General features: G+C 37.6%; 1 protein-coding gene and 1 non-coding gene across 3 annotated transcripts in view; one reads left to right on the forward strand and one right to left on the reverse strand.

Moving 5' to 3' along the window:
- Window positions 1-20,054, forward strand: part of Serpinb7 (serpin family B member 7) — a 31,024-nt gene extending 10,970 nt beyond the window's left edge. The window contains exons 3-8 of one of the 2 annotated variants that reach the window (XM_021199125.1): window positions 1,489-1,539; window positions 2,082-2,198; window positions 13,285-13,402; window positions 15,463-15,605; window positions 17,531-17,677; window positions 18,966-20,054. In XM_021199125.1, coding sequence (XP_021054784.1) covers window positions 1,489-1,539; window positions 2,082-2,198; window positions 13,285-13,402; window positions 15,463-15,605; window positions 17,531-17,677; window positions 18,966-19,364 — 975 coding nt within the window. In that variant the 3' untranslated portion in view covers window positions 19,365-20,054. The remainder of the gene's footprint in view (window positions 1-1,488; window positions 1,540-2,081; window positions 2,199-13,284; window positions 13,403-15,462; window positions 15,606-17,530; window positions 17,678-18,965) is intronic. The other variant, XM_021199126.1, reaches the window with a different exon arrangement.
- LOC115064154 lies at window positions 6,898-7,028 on the reverse strand. The gene has a single exon (XR_003844006.1). It is a non-coding gene; the product is annotated as a small nucleolar RNA SNORA17 (small nucleolar RNA).
- Window positions 20,055-22,013: the final 1,959 nt, after the last annotated feature.

A 22,013-nucleotide genomic window follows, 5' to 3' on the forward strand; every position in this document is an offset into this window, starting at 1 on the left:
TGTGGTGAGGATGGATACTGTAGAGATGACGGCTGTGGTGAGGATGGATACTGTAGAGATGACGGCTGTGGTGAGAATGGATACTGTAGAGATGATGGCTGTGGTGAGAATGGATATTGTAGAGATGATGGCTGTAAGAAAAGCTGCTTCAGAGATAAAGCAGTCATCGCCACAGGTATGTCTGCTACCACAGAAAGCTTCTCCATCAGTCTAAAATGTCCCTTACAAAATCAAAATCACGTTTGCTACAAAAAGAGGACATTAAACTTGATCAACAGAGATACCTGAAGTGAATCTTTGTAGTGCATTCCTGGTGCAGGAGAACGTGTAGCTGTGAAGACTCAGAAAAATGGGGACAGAAACCTGAGTTTCTGTACCTATAGGAAACTTAATGGGTAAAATAGGAATATAGCCAAGTGATTTTACGTTTGATATTCTTAATAACGTGAGAAGAGTGTACATTGAGGGTCTCATGACAGGGGCCAGCAAAGATGGGAAGGATTCAGTTCCTGCCCTGGTGAAGATGACACTTTCTTTGAGGACATTGACAAGCTCAAGTAAAACTTAATATTAATTCTTAAAGTGAAATGTGAAGACATGTAGCGATTATAGCTGTATAAAATGCTAATGGATTTCATGATTCCAAAATTAGTTTAAAAATGGGGAGGGGAGCCAGATTCCAGTAGGCAAGATTTAAGGAAACATTACATAAACCAATGAATTGTTGACCTAATGAATCCTGACCCAAATGCTCCAATGAAACACCAAAGTGAGGCGTGGGTGCTCCATCCGCACCCAGACAATATGGTTTTATTGGGCAATGCTTGTAGAGAGCACTGTGGTAGTGTTTCAATGTACCGGGTTAAAACTATTGTGCATTATTAGCACCTCTGTTAATCACCTTCTGTTGCTGTGACAAAATACCAGGGAAAATTGACCTTTAAGGCATACAGGTATATTTGGGTCCATGGTTTCAGAGGTTTCCATCTATAGTTGCTTGGCTGTCATTCACTTCACATCAGCAAATTCCTTTCCCAAGAATCCGTGAAACCAGTAGTCCAGAAGTAGATTAAGCAACTGAGGGATTCAGAACTCTAATAATCCAGTCCTCTTTCAGAATTCTTAACTCCAACCAAAGGTCAGGAGACTAAGACTTCAAAACACAAAATTTGGGGACTTTTGAGATAAAATATTTCAAAGCCTGTGTTTACACTGAATTTACTAAGTTAATACAAATCTATCAATCATGGGTAATCTAAGTTAAGTTAGTATGTTGAACAAGAAAAAAATGATAAAGATGAAAAGTAGAGGCCATTTTTCTGCTTAAGACATTGACATTCATTTGGAATTGTGAGCAAAGTATGCTCTAAGACACTATTGACATTGAACTGACACTAGATTAACTTTTTTCAGAAAATAGGTTTATTTTCAAAATCTCTTGCTTAACTGATCTGATTCTGACAGTATTTTTTTGTGTCCTATCTGCAGGCACTGCACTTTAACACCCCATCAAGACAAGAAAACTCATCTAATAATCAGGTAAAGGGAACAGATTCCTTATAGAAGAAAAAAAAAAAAGAAACTAAATGGGAGAAAACCCTGCATTTTGAATATGTTTTAATGCTTTCTACTCTATTAAAACAAAGAAATCCACTTCAACTCCCCCAAATTTCAAATATGGTTACATAAGAATATCAAATATAATTCTGATAATTTAATTATTAATTTACTAATATTTTTTGTTCGCTAGGTTGTAGTAAAATATTGATAATCAGTCGTTCTCTTCTGTCCTTTGTAGGTAAATTAACTTCTTGACTAATTAATTGGTATGTGTCTTGGACTATTTGATAATATCCTATTAATAGCTTCATTTCACTAAACTTTTTTTCAGTTGGTTTGCAGACAATATGACGAGGAAGGGTAAAAACACTGATAAGTATGAGGATTTGCTTGCTGTTTTTGAAGCAAGCAATATTTTCTAGTTCTTTTATAGAATAATATACATGATTTATTTCATGTTAAGTGATAGTATGCATCTATGCACTATGAAATTGAATTTGTATGCTTCTGTTTGATAACAGCCAGGACTTCAGCATCAATTGAAAAGAGTTCTTGCTGACATAAACTCATCTCATAAGGATTATGAACTCAGCATTGCCACTGGAATTTTTGCAGAAAAAGTGTATGACTTTCATAAGGTGAGAAAAAAATGCATATCCCAGATAGTTACATCTACTTTAGACTTGAATCTTGTCCAATCTAGCATATGAATAATGTCTTTTACCTTCCTATGAGGCATAAAATATTATTTTATTATTGTTGATGCTGCTATGGGGTTCAAACTATCACCTTTCTATCCAGTGAACTCCCGTAGTCAGGATGGTTCAACTGATGGACAGACTACAAAGACAAAAGCTATTGCTAGTGTAATGATGTTGAGCTGTAACAGGAAGTGGTAATGGGGCACACAGGGGAGTCCATGACTATAGAGATGAGCTACTGCTTCCTTTGAGCCTCAGGTCTACTGAGACGTGTGATTGCCAGTGAGTTGGGCCCATTTGCCAGTTTGTTCTCCAGTGAGTCTCCTCACTTATCCTTCTAGTTGCTTGTTCTTAGTGATGTTCTTTTACATGAGTTCTTTCCAAGGAGGTATAGCCAAATAAGGCCAGCCATTGCAGACATTGGCAGAGAAGAAGCTCAGATTTAACAAGAGTTATGTAGGTCAGTTGACTAATGTTGCTGAATGGCATTGAGAATCAATGCATTATCACAGTACCTTGCCTACTGAAAGGCTACGAGGTGCAAATTATAATCCCTAAACTATTGCACTAAGCTTACTTTGGAACATTCATTACTGTGATGATCAGAAACTTCACTTTGTTAGGACTAGTAAACAGCCACACTTCCCATATTTCTCTGGGAATGTATCTCCCTTCCATTTATCCACTCTTCAATCAACCATTCATAAAACTCTGTCTCTATGACATCACTGGGTAAATCTCCTGTATCTTTGCCAACTCTCTGTGTTCCACCCAACCATTACTGCTCCGTCTGACTGTCACCCACTCAAATTCTTTGCCCCTCCCCAGAACCACTCCCAAATCCTTTGGTATCCTGCCAATTAGTGAGTAATAGACCTTTTTATTTTTCCATCATTTCAAAAGGTTTCTATGAAGTTTTAAGAGAACCATTCTGTATGTTTATCATATTTGATTTTTTTTATTCCCATGCAGATTGCTAACTCATTTAGCATTTAGGAAATGCTAAATCATTTGTCTACTGTTTGTCTACTATGCTATTACTATATTTTTTATAACAGCTTTATGTGTACTTCTTTTTCCTGACTCTCATAGCATGAAAAAATATCACATCAAGAATTACATGATGCACAGTGAAAGGAAAATTTGATTAAGAACATTGAAAATAGGGAGATCACTCTTTAAATCAAAATGTAATTCTGACACTTTCCTCCCACAGTTTCCTCCCTCTAGTCCTTTCCATGTCACCTCCCTCCAACCCTTACTTTGATTCCCCTGCTTTCAAGTTGATAACATCTTTCTTTTTAATTATTATGAACACACACACACACACACACACACACACACACACATTTGTAACCAAATATACATTTGTAACCAAATAATTGACTAACCAAAGCAATATAGAAAACATATATACATATAAACACACACGTGTATATTATTTGTGTGTGAATGGTTTCAGGGCTGACCTTTTTACATTGGACAACCAATAAAGAGGCTAATCCATCGTAGAGGTTGGTTTCCCTCTCTTCAGCGACCATTAATTACCTTTTTTGCCCCTAGGGGTTAGTCCCATCAAAAATTTTCCCTTTTCAAGTTACCATATCCTCTAATATTGCCAGTGTTTTAATCTTTTTATGTAGTCATTTCTGAAAGAGGCTGTTTCTCAAAAGATTTCTTGGTATTCTTGCTCTTACAGTCTTTCCAACCACTCCTTCTATATTTTCTCTAAGCCATCGATACAGAAGCTGTGATGTGGATGTTTCTGTTGGGCTGGGCTTCCCAAGATCAAGTGATCTCTGTATTGCATGTAGTTGTGGTTTTCTGTGACAGTATCCAGTTTCTGTAAAGAGGAGCATCTTTGATGAGGGTTGGTAATTACATGTATCTGTTGGCATAAGGATATGATTTATAATGTAGTTTGAAATATGCTTCTCTAGGAAAGTGATAGTAATAGATCCTTTTCTAATGTTAAAGACCTCATTTTCTTTCCTACTGAGGAGTCTTAAGTCTAATTAGAAATCTCTTGGGTACCATCAACATGTGAGTGCCACTTATTGCACCACTCTTTATATTGCCTTCTTGGTCATTAGCTTGACTCATAGATGTTTAAAACATTTCAGACTGCTTAATTTTTCTCTCCCTTGGCAGCTTACATAGTACATTCTGGATTGATGAAAGTTAGACTTTAGGAAAGAGGCTTCCAGTTTAGATCCAGCTCAAATCATCTGACTCCTGTGTCCTAAGCCTGTGATATCATCATCCATAGCAACTCACACTCAACTCCTGAGAGACAAGCAGGCCTATATAAATAATTTATATAGTTTTAGGAGTCATTTTTATTACTCTCAGTGGCCACTCAAAAGGCAGTTTCTCATACCTGGTTGTGGGATTTTTGTTAGTTCACAGTTTTTATGGGGAGCATTGTCAGCTCAAGTGACTTAGCTACCTTTAATGTGTGTGTGTGTGTGTGTGTGTGTGTGTGTGTGTGTGTGTGTGTGTGTNTGTGTGTGTGTGTGTGTGTGTGTGTGTGTGTGTGTGTGTGTGTGTATGTGTGTGTGTGCGTGTGTGTGATATGTATAAATATATGATATATATTATATACATACTTTGTATAATTTTAGGCAAATATAAGATAATGATTCCATGAGACTTTATCAAGCAACTTTAGTATTGTTTGTCCTCTCAAACATCTATAAGTATAGTTGGTTATTCCTGCTTCCCATTTTAATTTTTTTATCTTTTTATTGATTCTTTGTTAATTTTACATCATGCACTCTAATCCCACTTCCCATCTTCCCCTCCCCTTGTACACTCTGTCCACCCTTGCAACTTTTTCATCAACAAAGTAAATAATTTCATTGTGGAAGCTATAGTATATCACACTGTGCCCTACAGTATACTTTTCTGTCCATACTTCAAAGTCATTAAAATGACTTTGTTTGGTACAAGGCCTCTGGTTTCTGATACTCTATCAATTCTGCAACCTCACTGGGACTCCTCTTGGATATCCTGCTGTTGCCCTGTGTTATGGAGATCCTGAAGTTAGGGAAGTGTAGGACTGATCCCTTTATACACTCTAATAGTTCATCAATGGTGTAGATGTTGGAGTGGGCCAATTCACAGACCTGGATCTGGGTCTGAGAGGTATCTAAGATGGTCAACCCACTGGGTCTCCAGATTTCATGACCTTGCACTACCAACCCTTGCAACCTGGGCTAGCTCCACAGTTCTGCATAGGAGAGGTTCAGGGCCTACTCTCCTGAGTGTTGCAGCTGGTAAAGGATATGGCTAGTTCTCCCACTCTAGTGATCCCAGGGCCAGCGCTTCCAGCTGACATAGGTGGTGAGGGACTAGGTAAAGGAGAAAGGTGTCTATCTTGTTCATAACACTGCACAGCAGATGAGTTGTGGGGCCAGCTCTCTCACGCTAACAACTTGGGGCTGGTTTACTTGCAACCCCCTACATCCAGGGTCAGGTCTACTGTACAGTCCAATTGAAAAGTAGGATCTCCTCTCCTGAACTCTGCAGCAGGTAAGGAGAAGGGCTGTTCTCCCAACTGTCAAAGGTGGTGAGTGGCAAGGGTCGGTAGGGAACCTGTCCATTGCTCTTGCTGCTTAACAGCAGACAAATTGTGGAACCAGCTCTCCCAGGTTTACTGCTTCTGTGCTACCCAGGTGAGGAGCAGGGCCTGCTCACCCAAGTGCTGAAACAGGTGAGAAGTAGGGTCAGCTTTTCAGCTCTAATAAACTCCAGGAGCAAGCTTTCCTGCCTTCTGGAGGTGGTGAGGGGTGAGGGGGATGGAGGCTATCTCTTCTTTTTCCACCTCATTGTCAGGAAAATTAGTGGTAGGTCTCCTGGTAGGATACTCACATCATTGGGTTGGATCACCCTTAAGTCCCGCAGTGTGAAGTACCTACCACTCTTCTAAGTACTACAGCTGTCTAAGGACAGGGTCAGCTTCCCTGCTCTTATATTCTCAGGGTCAGCTCTCCCAACATGCACATGTGATGGGTGGGGACAATTCTGTATAGCCCCCAGATACCAACATGTCCCTGGGCTGAAGCCTGGACCAGGGATGTTCACATGGCCTCTGTTGGTAACAGACCATGAACCATGCAAGACAATGGACCCAGACATGAACCCCAGTGGCAACACAGGCCAGGACCCCACCATGGACTCAGGTGCCACAATCATCTATTCACATCAGGCTGTTCCTCAATCCCTCAAATCAGCATTTCTGCTTCTCTACATTGTGTTCACATCCTTCTGTGTCTCTTTCTCTTCCATTTCTCCACTACTTACATGCTCCTCTTAGTGATACCTGCAGTCTCTGAGTGTCGAGTCATCTCAGGAGTAGTCTACTCATGCATTATGGTACTGGGCAGGGGTCATCTCAGGCATGTTCTGCCCCCTTCCCTAGGCTTGCATGGCACTTGACTGGTGGTCAGCTTATCCTAGCTCCACATCTGGGCCCTAGTGGCTCCACTTGAATGTCATTTGTTTTAGGCTCATTCCCACCTAGGTCCATGGTGCTAGGGTGGGTTCTTCTAAGTTTCCACCCTGGCAGCCCTGTACCCTGTCTTGTACCTCCGGTGCCAGACTGACTGTCTTCTCTGGCTCTCCTTTTTCAGGGAGTGTTAAGCTACTAATCATTCAGTTGTTCACAGGTCAGGACACTGAGCATAGACATGGCCTCTATCCTCTCTGTCAACTATTGATGTACATAGGATACAGCCTCATCGCCTGCAAAACTCTAGGAGCAGGACTTCTATTATTTTCAATGATGTCTATACATGTGTGTCTTTCTGGGGATATGTGCCCATGAGTGTGGAAATATACAACTTATGAATGCTGAATCAAAAGAACAGGAAACTTGAAGAGAATTGCAATGAATATATTGATATATATATATATATATATATATATATATATATATATATATATATATATAAAGTTGCCCTTCTAAGGAAAGCTCGGGAGGTTCTGAGCTTGCCAGATACAGAACTGTCAAGCTTTGAGAAACTTCAAAAAAAACCCTAAAGAGTAAACACTTACAAACCTGTATTAAAAGGCCAGTGCGGACAAGCTACACAAGAACACTACTAAGAAAGAAAATTAATGCCTAATTTCCCTCTGGAATATGGATTTTTAAAATTCTTTAATAAAACACTTGCAAATAAAATTCAACAGCATATTAAAAGAATCATTTACAATAACCAAGTGTGACTGGTGTCAGGATGCAAAGATGCTTTCAGTACATATAAATCACTAAATACAATATGCTGCATGAATAAAATTAAGAGGTAAGAGAATATTATTACCTCAATATGTGCAGAAAAAGGTGTTAAAAAACTAAATGTACATAGTAATAATGCTTTTTTATTAGATATTTCCTTTATTTACATTTCAAATGGTATCCCCTTTCCTGGTTTCCCCTCCAAAAACTCTCTATCCCTCCCCCTGCTCATTAACCCACCTACTCCTGCTTCCTGGCCCTGGCATTACCCTACACTGGGGCATAGAGCCTTCGTAGGACCAAGGGCCTCTCCTCCCACTGATGACTGACTAGGCCATCCTCTGCTACATATGCACCTAGAGCCATGAGTCCTGCCATGTGTATTCTTTGGTTGGTGGTTCAGTCCCTGGGAGTTGTGGAGATACTGGTTAGTTCATATTGTTGTTCCTCTTATGGAGCTGCAAACCCCTTCAGCTCCTTGGGTACTTTCTCTAGCTCCTTCATTGCACTAAGGACTCATGTTCCACTATGTTCATAGCATTCTTATTTACAATAACCAGAAGCTGGAAAGGACTCAGATGTCCTTCAGTAGAGGAATGGATACAGAAAATGTGGTACATTTACACAATGGAGTACTACTCAGCTATTAAAAACAATGACCATGAAATTCTTAGGCAAATGGATGGAACTAGTAAATATCATCCTGAGTGAGGCAACCCAATCACAAAAGAACATGCATGGTATGCCTCACTGATAAGTAGGTATTAGCCCAAAAGGTCGGAATACCCAAGATACAATTCACAAACCACGTGAAACTCAAGAAGGAAGACCGGAGTATGCATACTTCTATCCTTCTTAGAAGGGGGAACAAAATACCCATGGAAGGAGTTATGGAGATAAAGTATGGAACAGAGACTGAAGACGATCCAGAGACTGCCCCACCTGGGGATCCATCCCAATACAACCACCAAACCCAGACACTATTGTGGATGCCAACAAGTGTTTGCTGACAGGAGCCTGATATAGCTGTCTCCTGAGAGGCTCTGCAAGTACCTGACAAATACATAAGTGGATGCTCACAGTCATCCATTGGACTGAGCACACAGTAATAATTCTTAATAAACTAGGTAGAGATAGAATGTATATTGCTGTTTCAAAGATAATTGAATAAATTTGGTCTGTAATCAGTAATAAGACAATCAAGGTCACTCTCATTATTTATATGCAACATTAAATACAATATTAAAAATCTAGTTGAAAAAAAAGAAATGAAAGATAATTCACTCAGAAGGAAAACTTAATGGTTGGTGATTTAGCTCAATGATAGAGCACTTGCCTAGCAAGCACAAGGCCCTGGGTTTGATCCTCAACTCTGATACATATATATTTTTGTCATATATATATATGACAAAATAACAAAAAGAGGAAACTTAACTATCCAAAAGGTTGATGTGGTATCTATCTCCTATCACATACCTATATGTTAATCATATCTATCTATCTATCTACCTATCTATCTATCCATCCATCTATTATATTACCATATTTCTATGATATCTAATTATTTTTCTGTCATCTAGCTATCTATCTCTAAAGGTTCCATCAAAAACCTACTTGAACTCCTAAATTCTTATAAAATTACAGTTTAGAAAGTCAATTTCCTAAAATAGCATTTCTAAGTAATACACAGAAACTATCTGTAAAAGAAATCCACAAAACAGTTCTATTTATGAATAGTTATTAAATGGAAATTCAGGAATAAGTGCAATCCTTGATTTCTGTGTTAGTCTGTGTTCTATTGCTGTGAAAAGACACCATATCCAACACAACTGTAATCAGAGAAAACAGCTACTGGGTGCTTGCTTAGAGTTTCAGAGGTTTTAGTTTCAGAGTTTTAAACCTATTATCATCAAGCCAGGAACCACGGCAATATGTAGGTAGACATGAATCTAGAGAAGAAGCTCAGAGTTCTACACCTAGATCTGAAGGTGGCAGGAAGAAATGAAGCTGGTGTGCCTGCCTTGGGCTTTGGAAACCTCAAAGCCTACACTCAGTAGCCCACTTACTCCAATAAGACCACACCTACTCCAACAAGGCCATACCTCCTAATCCCTCCCAAGTAGTGATGCTCCCTGATGAATAAAAATTCAAGCATATAAACCTATGAGGGCCATTCACATTCAAACCACCACATTCCACTCCCCGATCGCGGTAGGCTTGTAGCTATATCATAACGCAAATATGTATTTTATCCAAGTTAAAAAGTTCTACAATCTATTATAACATCAATACTGTTCAAAATCTAAAGTTCAAACTCTCTTCTGAGACTCAAGGCCATCTCTGAACTCTAACCCCCTGAAACAGACAAAATAAAAAAGCAGATCACATACTTCTAACCTGCAACAGAACAGAATATACATTAGCATTACAAAAGGAAGGGAAGAGAGCATAGTAAGAAAACATGGACCCAAAATATAAGACCTAAACCTAGCGTGGCAAACTCCAAATTCCACACCTCCACGTCTGATATCAAAGTGCTCTTCAGATCTCCAACTCCATTCAGTTTGTTGACTGTAACACATTTGGGCTTGTTCCTTGCCCTCTTAGCAGCTCTCATTTCCCTCTATTCCATGTCACTGGTCTTCCATGAAGGAAGCTTGGCTTCAGTGTTTTGTTTAGTTTAGTTTTGTTTTGTTTTGTTTTGTTTTGTTTTATTTTACTAGAGAAGAAAGATTTTATAACCCGTTTCTTGTATTCTTAACTATTAAGACCAGAATCACACTGCTAAAGCTGCCAACTTCTTCTGTGGCTTGCTGGGGCTGGACCTTAGCCTCTATATTCAGTTTAATTTGCCTCAGCTCTGTTGTGAATGGTTTTCTTCACTGCTTAAACTTTTCTTTATTTGCTTTGCTTAAGTTAGAAGTTTAGCTACATGGGGTCCAGGTCACCACTTCCTTTATTCCACTTAACTTCAGGCTCTTCTTTAAACCTTTTATCTCAAGCACTGGTCTTACCTCCAGTATACTTTGTGTGCTTTTTTTTGCCTCAAACTGTACATTTTGTATTTTTCCTTGTTTAGCATGCTCCTTTTCATTATATACCTGCATAAGAATAACCGTTAATAACCAAGCACCCTAGTAGATACTAGACTGTCTTGAAATCTTCTCTGCCAGTGCATTTAATTTATAACTCTTCAAATTAGCTTCAGGCAATTTTCTTTTGGGGGGTGGTGGTGGTGGCTAAGGGCAGAAAGCAGCAACATTCTTAACCAAAATATCACAAGAATGGTCTCTAGGCCTCTTACTAATTTCTTCTGTGAAGCCTCTTGAGTCATGCTGTCATACTATACATTGCTCTAAGCACCAGTCTTCCATGCCTCTACTAATATGGCCCATTAAGACCCTCTTAAAGCATTCTACTGATTTCCTAATTACAAGGCCCAAAGTCCACATTTAGCCAATAGGCAGCATTGTCAGGACTATCAGAGCAATACCCCATACCTGGTACCCACTTCTGTCTTAATCAATGTTTTACTGCTTTAAACAGACACAGTGACCAAGGCAACTATAATAAAAGAAAACATTTCATGGGGGGGCTTGCTTATAGTTTCAGAGATTTAGTCCATTGTTATTAAAATGGGAAGTGTGAAGCCATACAGACAGGCAGGCTGCTGGAGAAGTAGCAAAGTAACAAAGGATCTATAAAACATCCATCAAAAAATAAACTGAAAGTAAAAGACGTTTATAATCTTTTTTGGATAATAGAAAATGTGGGAATCCTGTTGTCTGTGGAAAGATCTGATAGAGGAGCTGGGAAAGACAAGGATAAATACCTGGGTTTCATTCTAGTGAGTGCTTCAGCAAGCATTCTTCAGAGACTAGAAATAACAGGGTGAAGAGAGATTTATTACAAGGACTTGAATCACAGACTGTGGAGGCAGAGAGGTCCCAACATAACAATTGGTAAAACCTGGAGGACCTGGGTAAAGTTGTCAGTGCCCAGACTAAAGCAAAGCCCATGTTTCAGTTGGAGTCTAAAGGTCAAATGATCATTGTCCCAATCTATGCAAGCTGCAGAATTTCCCTCTTACTCTGATACTGTTGGCCTTTCTACTTGTTGGGCATTGGTCGAATGAGACTCTCATATACTGGGGTGGACATTTTCTATTCTCAGTCTGATGCTTCAAATTTGTCAAGTTGATACATAAAAGCAGCCATCACAGAAAGGATTTGTGATCTGAGGTTTCTCCTGGGAAAGAGCTGAGATGCTTCTCTTTCTAAAAGACAAAGGAAACACTCTGGAATGATTTGTGGCAAAGAAGAATATAATACTATTAGCTCATAGTGATAGATGTAGAGGAGTTAGAGACCTTGTGAAAGGATTTATTTGGACAAATAACTCCTTTTAAAAATATGATAGTCTTGGAAAGAGATTTGTATGGCATGTTAATTGAATTTAAGGAAAAATGTGTAAGTGTCAAATGGCTTGTAACTCTTTCAGTGCTATCCAAAAGTGGCAGAATATAGTAGTGCCTATGTAATTTTGCAACCCCCGACTTTCTTAGGCTTTCTTCTTGCTGACAGCTTACATTGATGATAATAACTTCTCTAAATGTGGATGGAGTTTTAAAATTAATTTCTAATTTGTCTATGAGTAGATTGGTAGATGGATAGATGAATGGATTGATATATAGAAGTTCTGTAAATTAATAGTCTGATCCATATACTGACAATCTCATTGCCCAGATAGACCAGAGACTGCCAGTCAATTCTCACCATTGAGAACACTGTATAGTCTTTTTACTAGGAACCTCCTGGTAAATATAGAGCAATATAACTTATATTAAGTATTTTTCTTCCAAATATGAAAATCTTTGTTACAAAATATTTATGCATGTGTTTGCTATATTCCTAGAATGCTGATAAATTGGGTAACAATAAAATTAAATTGATGTACTTTTGAACACTCAGTAAGTAGAAAAGTCAGTGCATTTTATGTTAGGAGTGCAATAGTAAACAAAGCATGCATGGTCTCAACTTCTATGGAGGATTTGGAATATTTCAAATGCAGGTAAAACACATTGTGACAACTGATGTAATTATGTTTGAAAAGACAGTTATGCTCACTATCATGATTTGGCAGTTATATGTTAAATGTACGTATCAAGTTATCACAATGTGCTCTATACAAGTGTTCAGATAATAATTTTTCTTTGCAATGAAAGTGAAGACATTGTTATAAGCCACTGGAAGAACTAAGGAAGGGTCTCTCATGGAAACAAGTAGGACTCTTGCTGGCTACGAGGAGCACTGGAGTGGAAGGAGTGTTGCTCAAGGTTTGCAGCAAAGCAGGGCACATGGATGAATCACTAGAGGAAGTATGAGGAATCTAGTGTAATTAAAGCACCTATGTGCAGAGATAACTAGAAATGAGGAAATGAGGTGCGAAGCCTTTTAGGCTATGTTCAAAGTTTGCAGTCTGATCTTGTGTGTGATAAGTAGCCTTGAAAGCCTTTAGCTAGAAGGGTAGATAATGAGGACACTGGGGTATTTATGGTGTAAAAGATGTGTTGAAGCTGAGGCAGTGAGCTTTAGTCAGCATCCCCCAACCCAATACAGAAAAAGTCAAATTGAAATTCAACATTATCTTCACTACTAGCCTGTATTATAGTGCTGGTCATGTTTTCAATTTTTGGAGGCAGTGGAAATCAAGGATCAACTTCACATTTCTTTTGTACTTGGTCAATGGTATTTATTAATACAAAATCGATATTCTTATTTGCAGAGCTACATTGAGTGTGCTGAAAACTTATACAATGCTAAAGTGGAAAGAGTTGACTTCACAAATGATGTACAAGAAACCAGATTTAAAATTAATAAATGGATTGAAAGTGAAACACATGGCAAGTGAAATATGTTTATATTTTACACTATTTGTTGGTTATATGTAAATATTAAGATCAGGATACTTGAAACATGGAAATTTTTATGTGAAAAATATTAAAATATATGTAAGTATATGTAAAAGTAGTCCATCCTAATCCAAAATAATGATTGCTGTTTTTATAGACTATTTGTTTGATTGATTTCAATATTTTAAAAATACTTTTTATTAAATAACATATTTAGCAAAGGTAGTACTTTCAGAAAAATTGCAACACTTCATCTGAATTTAGACAAAGTTCTCCTCTAACACAAAACACAGAACCTATTAATTTTTTCTGTTGCTAATCAAATGATGCTAAAGCTAATACTACTTATTTACTTATGGTGGGTTCTGATTTGAACTGTGAAAATTATTCACGAATGTGAGTTTTGGTTCACCTCAGAACTATGAGCCATGTGACTTACACTCCACTTAGCAGCACATATGTTCTCTTGGGAATAAGAAGATAAATTCTCCATTTCCTTTCTTCATTTATCAGTATATCATTACTGTGCCTTGACTTACTCCCCATTACAAATCTCAAATATAATATGTATATTACTAATGAATCAAAAGAAATGACATAACTTGGTTTTGGGTAACTAAGTGGCATTCTCTAAAGCATTAAATAGCTAAAGGCATTTGATTTCTCCTCCCATTTGAAGCTTTCATGGATATAATTTAAACTTTGAGAATAAATGATATAACTAACAAAAGTTTTGCTAATGTGAATAGGAAGGAATCAGCCTTTTTAATGGAATGAAATTAAATTCCACTTGGGGTTGCACAGTTTCAGTGTGGTTTGGCCAGTGTCATGAAGGGGCTTTGGGAACTTCTTCCCAGATAAAAATCATGCTGCCATGGTCTTTTGTTTCTTTAGTGATCTTTGCATTTATTTTTTCTTTTAGTAATATATTTTTATGTCTTATACATGACTGAATCTAATATTGTGTTCAAAACTAAGTCATAAATAGATAATATTGGTTTATTATTCTAGGTAAGATCACCAAACATGTCAATCTTAAGACAAATGTTGATCTTATCATTTTCACAGATCAGCAATTGATTATTAATAATAATGTATTAATAATAATTTATCATTTCTGGGAAACACTGAATTGTTTCAATTTGTTATAGTTGTGGCTTCTGACAACTTGTCATTTCCTGTGCAATTGCTGTGGCCTTGTTCCAGGGAAGCCCACCCACCAGGGCTTCTCTCCAGTTGGCTGATGAGTCCTGCTTTGGCTGTCAGCACTTCATTGTTCTCAAAATGACATTTCTGAAATCTCATGGTTATTTTTTGGGTTACCTAAAAGTTTTCTGAAAGCAGCGCTCTGAACAGGGGACCTCCTTGGGTTTCCTTCCTCTTTTGTGGTGTTTACCACAACCAAAATGTAGACTTCTTTAAGTTTATTATAAGTTACAGGAAAGTTCTCAAACTGCTCCATCTCATTTGGTGTTTGTGCAGCCATATTCTTTCAGTATACTTTTCAGTCACCTTTGGTGATATGCTACTTTCTGTTTCTTTCTGGAAATGCAATTTCCCAGACTTTGCTTGAATGCCTTCTGTGAGACTTGATTTCTTCATAATGGGAAGCTCAGATCTTCATGATGCCATCTCTATTACAGGTTGAGTCTGGGATAACGAGTCAACATCTCTGTGGCTCCCACAGCCACAGTGATGATTATACTTGCTTTCTTGCTGAGTGACTGTATCAATTATCTAATGTCCCTGTGTTTCAGTTCCCTTAACAGGAAACCAAAAAAATGGCAGCATAGATTTTGTAAAGAACTCATGAGGGTTAAACCAAATACTGTCCTTAAAGGGTTTAGAAAATATCAGGCATTTTTATTACTTTTTATTTTTTATTTTTTATTACTATTTTATTACTTTTATTACTTGATGTTGTTACTGACATCAGTTATTTGTATAATAATGATATTGAGGAAAAACATGCCCATTAACAGTCTGTGAGCACATTTAAAAATGTGTTTCACTGTAGATGGGCCTTGTTCCATTCAACTTATTTTCAAAAGGAAAAATCAAGAAGGTGTTGGGCGACAGCAGCCTCAGCTCGTCGGCTGTCATGGTGCTGGTGAATGCTGTTTACTTCAAAGGCAAATGGAAATCGGCCTTCACCAAAAGTGATACCCTCAGTTGCCATTTCAGGTCTCCCACGGTATGTACTTAGATATTAAGGAACCCACCTCCAATCATTCCTTAGTGAGAATTGTGGTCTTTGCAAAAATGTTATCTGTACTGCCAAATGTGGTAAGATCCCTCTCTTGCTTTATAGAGGTGACATTATTGTCTTGGACAAGTTTAAATGTGGTTGGACTCACCACACCTTGAAGTCATTATTAAGTCAAATGGTATCCAAATTGTATTTTAATTACTCAGTATTTTATGTTCACTGCAGAGAAATACTGTTGCATAGGTTTAACATTAAGTTTTACTTCTATTTCTTACATATTACAAAAATAGATTGACAGTTTCTTTATATATCATTCCACATCAGGAATTTTAAACATGGAAGTACTGTTACAATCAGCAGTGGCTTGCCTTTGGTGGCTTGTCTTTGGTGACCTACAGACTAATCCTGAGGTGAATTCAAAGCCTGATTGAGAAAGTTCTTGACCTCAGTGTTTCTGTGAGGAAGAAAGATAAGCACAGAAACATTTGAAAATTGTATATGGACAACAAGTTAATACAATAAATCATAGTAGCATACAACTTTGACTTGTCCTTTCTTGCACTTGCAGTATAAAACTTTCCAGAGGTCGTGTCAGCACTTCAGTGGCTGAGATGGACAGGGTTTAGAACTAAATACTTGTTCTGCATTTTTGTCCATCCACTCTTCACCTCATACATTGTATTAGTTGCCCCACTTTCAAAAATAAAGGCAGACCATGTAGCATTCCTGTCTCCTAGATTGTTTTGGGATTCTATTGGAGCTTTAAAAAAAGTATTTTGGCTTTCTTTTTAAAAACCCATCATGCTGGCCACATCCCCTTACATGATAGCTCCGTAACTATGCAGGCTATGCAGTCTTGAATGCCAATTTCACAGTTGGTGCTGTTAATGTACAAGACAGTGAAAAGAGGGCAATAGCAGTACAAATGGAACAAAAGCAACACACAAACAAGATGTTAGTGAAATGCCTTTGTAAGATGAGTGAGTCTATCACTAAGTCCATGGCACTGTGTGTCTGAGCCATCCCAGCCCCACTAGGGACATGCACACTCTTCATTTCTCTCCATGGCTCTTTGTATTATTTGTTGTTTCCTGTACATTCTTTTGAAGACCAAAAGAAGAATTTTACTAGAAGGATAGGATCCTTAGGTTCAAGCACACAGAATTTACTGTCCTCTTGTGTTGAAATTTTGTTCTAAAAAGAAATATTACAGAATTGTTGACAAGTTTGTCTATTTTACTTTCAAAAGGAAAAATAATTTGTTATACCTGTATGATATTTCTAAATTTATAAAAGGTATCTTCAAGATAAGAATTAGATTGTTTCTTACATTAATAACAGATGTAATCTATCATTTTATGCAAATTTTAATTTTCCTGGGACTTTATTCTTAATCTACATGATTTTATTGCTCTAGTGCATACTTTGGTTTTGATATGAGAAGAAACCTACAAAATTATGTATTGTCATGTAGTATAGAATTTTTATTTTTTAATTAATTTAATTCCTATTAATTTATATAATTAATTAATTTTTATTTTCAATATTACTTACAGAAACATTTCAGCTAATACACTCAGCACAAAGCAATCTTTCACCTAATAACTCTATATTAACCCACAGAATCCCCATCGCATGCAGTAAGGGCCATTCATCATAGATAGATCATCTCTATCATATAGATGAGGATCTGGAGGCAAAAATGTGAGGTGCCTTACCTGAAGTTAACTAGCAGAAATGTTTCAACTAAAGGACTAACTTAATTAAGATAAAGGCATCTTACAACCAACACTTGCAACATATCAAAAAATGTCCAAAGTCTTCTAACCAAATCCATATTTTTACGTGTACTTGGTCAATGAGTAAGATAATATAGGCTTGTAAACACCTCTTTGTGATCTGACTTCCAGTGTCCTGGAAAAACAGTTAATATGATGCATCAAGAACGGAGGTTCAATATGTCTACCATTAAGGAGCCACCAATGCAGGTTCTTGAGCTCCAATATCATGGTGGCATAAGCATGTACATTATGCTGCCTGAGGACGACCTATGTGAAGTAAGTCACAGTTGCCCTACAATGGACTATTATGTGAAGAATACTCTTGGTTATGTTTATTTTTCCGTGTGTGTGTGTGTGTGTGTGTGTGTGTGCACATGTGTGTGCACATGTGAGTTACATAGTAAGGGAATTGACACTATAGAAGGCTAGAATCAAGGAGAAAGGGGAAATTCAGAATAAGAAGCTATAGATTACCTACAAACTAGATTATTTATACATAGAAATTTCATATGAACATTGGACTATGTAAGTTCTGATCTTTTATAAAAGGTAAGTTTGATGTATATGAAACATATTTTAAAAATGTCAGGGCATCTTAGTTTAAGAGATATCAACGTATATGATTTCAACTGTGTATGAAAAAAAGCATAGTGAATCTATGCTTCCTGAGAGTGATTATTATACTGGGAGAGATCTGTCACTCCTTTCCCTAAGATGGGATTCTGGGTCTTTACTTCAGGCCACCTAGGATTATTTATCATTTATTAATTTATATTTAAATTTTATTTTATGTGTATGGGTATTCTGAATGATTGCACATCTGTGCCACATGTGAGGCTGGTGTCCTTGGCATAAGAAGGCATCAGATTCCCTGAAACTAACTGTAGATTGTTGTAAGCCATAAATGTGTGCTGAGAGTCAAACTGTTACGCCAACTCTCCAGCTTTCCACTGGTTTATTTTTCAAGCTGTATAAGCATTTATACTTCATGAGTCTTTCATGGTAGGACAATGATTAGAAAGCATTGGTTTAAATGATAACTAAGCTCTCCCTTCCTTTGGTGATCCCTCATTTCCCTATTCCTCTTGTATGTCTGCTGCTACTTCATTATAGTATCTTTAAAATTCTTCACAGAACCAATATGCCTAATTCTATTTTAAATGATATTTATTCTTATAAATGTTAACTATTTCTTTTAAATTTAGAGAGTAGATTATAATTATGCCATTTCCCCTACCTTTTCACCCTCCAAATGGTCCCATATAACCCTCCTTGTTCTTGTTGCCTACCTATTATTCCACTTTCTCTGTCTTTTCCAATATGCACAAGGATTGGACATGTCAGTTAGAACACACAACCCATGTCTTGTCATAACCTCATGATTTAAACAAGCAACTTGTTTAAAACATTTACTCATGTTCTCTTTGTGATTTCTGCCATATCTATTTCATGTACTACTGTAGAAAAACCCAGAAGGGTGTCACCACAGAACACCAGATGTCATTGTAGTTCTCATTTCACTCTTCCCCTAACAGTATATTTCCAAACTTTTAAATCTCTATAGATTGAAGGCAAGCTGAGTTTCCAGAATCTAATGGACTGGACCAATAGGAGGAAAATGAAATCTCAGTATGTGAACGTGTTTCTCCCCCAGTTCAAGATAGAGAAGGATTATGAAATGAGGCACCACTTGAAATCCCTAGGCTTGCAAGACATCTTTGATGAGTCCAGTGCAGATCTCTCTGGAATTGCCTCTGGAGGTCGTCTCTACGTATCAAAGCTAATGCACAAGTCATTCATAGAGGTCTCAGAGGAGGGCACTGAAGCCACTGCTGCCACAGAAAATAACATTGTTGAAAAGCAGCTTCCTGAGTCCACGGTTTTCAGAGCTGACCGCCCCTTTCTGTTTGTCATCAAGAAGAATGACATCATCTTATTTACTGGCAAAGTCTCTTGTCCTTGAAATTCCATTGGGTTTCCTATACAGTAGCAGGCATCAAGAAGCATCATAAGAGAATAGAATTGTAATTGGAAATATATGGGTTTGCTTTGATTTGTTTCAGTGCACTGATGGTCAGCAAATGATACTGGTGACTTAACCCTTTTCAATACCTGGTTGATAGTCTAAATTCCTGTTCTCATCATTTCTACTCCCATTTACTTCCCTTTGCCTAATTCTGTTGACCCATCTGGAAACATGGGGTTTGATCCACTCACAAAGAGAATGCAGGGGCTGCCTGTAGAAACTTTTACATTTAAATTCCTGAGTTTTCAGAGATATTCCTGCTTCATCATACAACAATCTAAAAAGTAAGCCCATTTGTTTTCCAGAAATCACAATGAAGCCTAACTCATCCTTGAAAAACAAGATGATGCTAGAATTTCCTTTAGTATATTTGACTTTCCAATCACTGTAAAAATCAGGAACTCAAACATACAGAATTAAGATTGGTAAGCGACCAAAGTATTTCACTAATAACTTCAAATTTATAGCCTTTGGCATTCCTGGGAAAGACCTAATATGTACATAATTTTCAAATATTAAGTATGTTTTAAATGTTGGCAGTTGTTATTTACAGAATATTATTTCATATTCTTTTGAGATCATGAGTATTTCTCATGTTTCTCATAATAAAAAAGTATAATACCTGCACAGTGTGACTGCTCACCTCTTAGCAATTTTGAGTATACCAGCTTTTATTTTTTTGGGTAATGGAAAGAGGCAGTGAAGAAGGAAAACAATGCCTTTGTAGCACACAATTAATCTGGTGCAATGATGCTTATCTATGACACAAAATATTACTTTTACATGTATAGTAATGAATGAGATAATTATAATTATAAGGATTTAAAGTTAAGAGTGAGAGACAGGGATAGACCTAAGAAGGCTACCTACGCTTTCCCTTCTCTCTTCTTCTATTCCCTCTGGTCTCCCTGGTCAGTTGGCTTTTTATTTTTATTTTTATTTTTATTTTATTTTTTGATACTTACCTGTTCCCAGTCCTCCTTGTTACTAAAGACTCCGTAGCTACCACAGTGGGTAGTGCAAACCCAGGTAGGTTGTCTATACTGTACCCTTCTTCTTCCTTCATTCTAGTTGCCCTATACTTATAGCTGATTGCCAGGGATAGGTCCTTCCCCCAAGACTGTCTCCCTTCCTTAGGATATTGCTTGATTCTTACTCCACTTACTACCAGAGACCCTGTACCCACCACACATTGCATGGACCCTAGCAGGCTACTTTCACTTTCTTTCCCTCCTCATGCATGTCAGATGCTTGAGCTGCATCCAGTATTCTCCCAGGTCCCATCCCCCCTGCTCATGTCTAGTCCCAACTCCTAGCCCAATTGAAACCTCTTCAGTCTCTAGACCTAGCCTGAACTGAGCAGTCTGTGCAGCATCCCAGTATGATCAATCCTACCTGAGCCATCCCAACACCCAGTTTTCCCCATCAGATATTCTGTTGGTCAGATTAATCAGGTAAGACCCTCAGACCATATCATACTTGCAACATATCTATCCTCCAGGCATACCTCAGGTTATACACCTGTACATGAATCCAGTGAGGTATGCTTCTAAAAGCTCAACATTCTGTACCATATCTAATTCTCAAGTCTTGCCTTGGGTGTACAACCTGAATGACCACATAGAAAGGTATACCAAAAGTCACAAGAAAATTTCTAGAAATGATCAGCAAATCATCAAATTGCAAGGACATAAAATCAACAGCATATATATATATATATATATATATATATATATATATATATATATATCAAGTAAATTTGATATTTACAGATTAAGTGAAATTGCAATATAAAATCTCCACAATATTTTTCACAGAAATAGAAAAAAATTACAACATTTATATAGAACCACAAAAGACCAGGCATAGCCAAAACAATCTCTAAGCTTAAAAAACAAAGTTGGAGGAAATACTGTTCCAGATTTTAAAGTATATTACAGAGATATACTAATGAAAACAGAATAGTATTGGCATAAAAATAGACATACAGACACATGGAACAGAACACCAGAACATAAGTGCATACAGCTATCGTCATCTAATATCTGATAAAGCTGCTAAACACATACATTGGAATAACAGCGTCTTCATTATTGATGCTAGGAAAACTGGATGTCCACATACAGAAGAATATAATTAGAACAATATCTATCACCCTTCACAAAAATCAACCCCAAGTAGATCAAAGACCTCAATGTAAAACCTGAAACACTGAAACAGGTGGAAGAAAACATGGGCAGTGTCCTAGTTGATATGGGTATGGGGAGGACTTCCTGAGTAGGCAGTGTCCTAGTTGATATGGGTGTGGGGAAGACTTCCTGAATAGTCAGTGTCCTAGTTGATACGGGTGTGGGGTGTGGGGAGGACTTCCTGAATAGGCAGTGTCCTAGTTGATGCGGGAGTGGGGAGGACTTCCTGAATAGGCAGTGTCCTAGTTGATACAGGTGTGGGGAGGACTTCCTGAATAGGACCACTTTTTCTCAGAAACTAACTCCAACATCTTAAAATACGGACTTCATAAAACTAAAAGGTTTCTGTAACAACCAACTGAGTGAAAAGGCAGCCCATTGGATGAGAAAGAAACTG

Source organism: Mus pahari, chromosome 5, assembly GCF_900095145.1.
Source record: "Mus pahari chromosome 5, PAHARI_EIJ_v1.1, whole genome shotgun sequence".
NCBI classification, from domain to species: domain Eukaryota; kingdom Metazoa; phylum Chordata; class Mammalia; order Rodentia; family Muridae; genus Mus; species Mus pahari.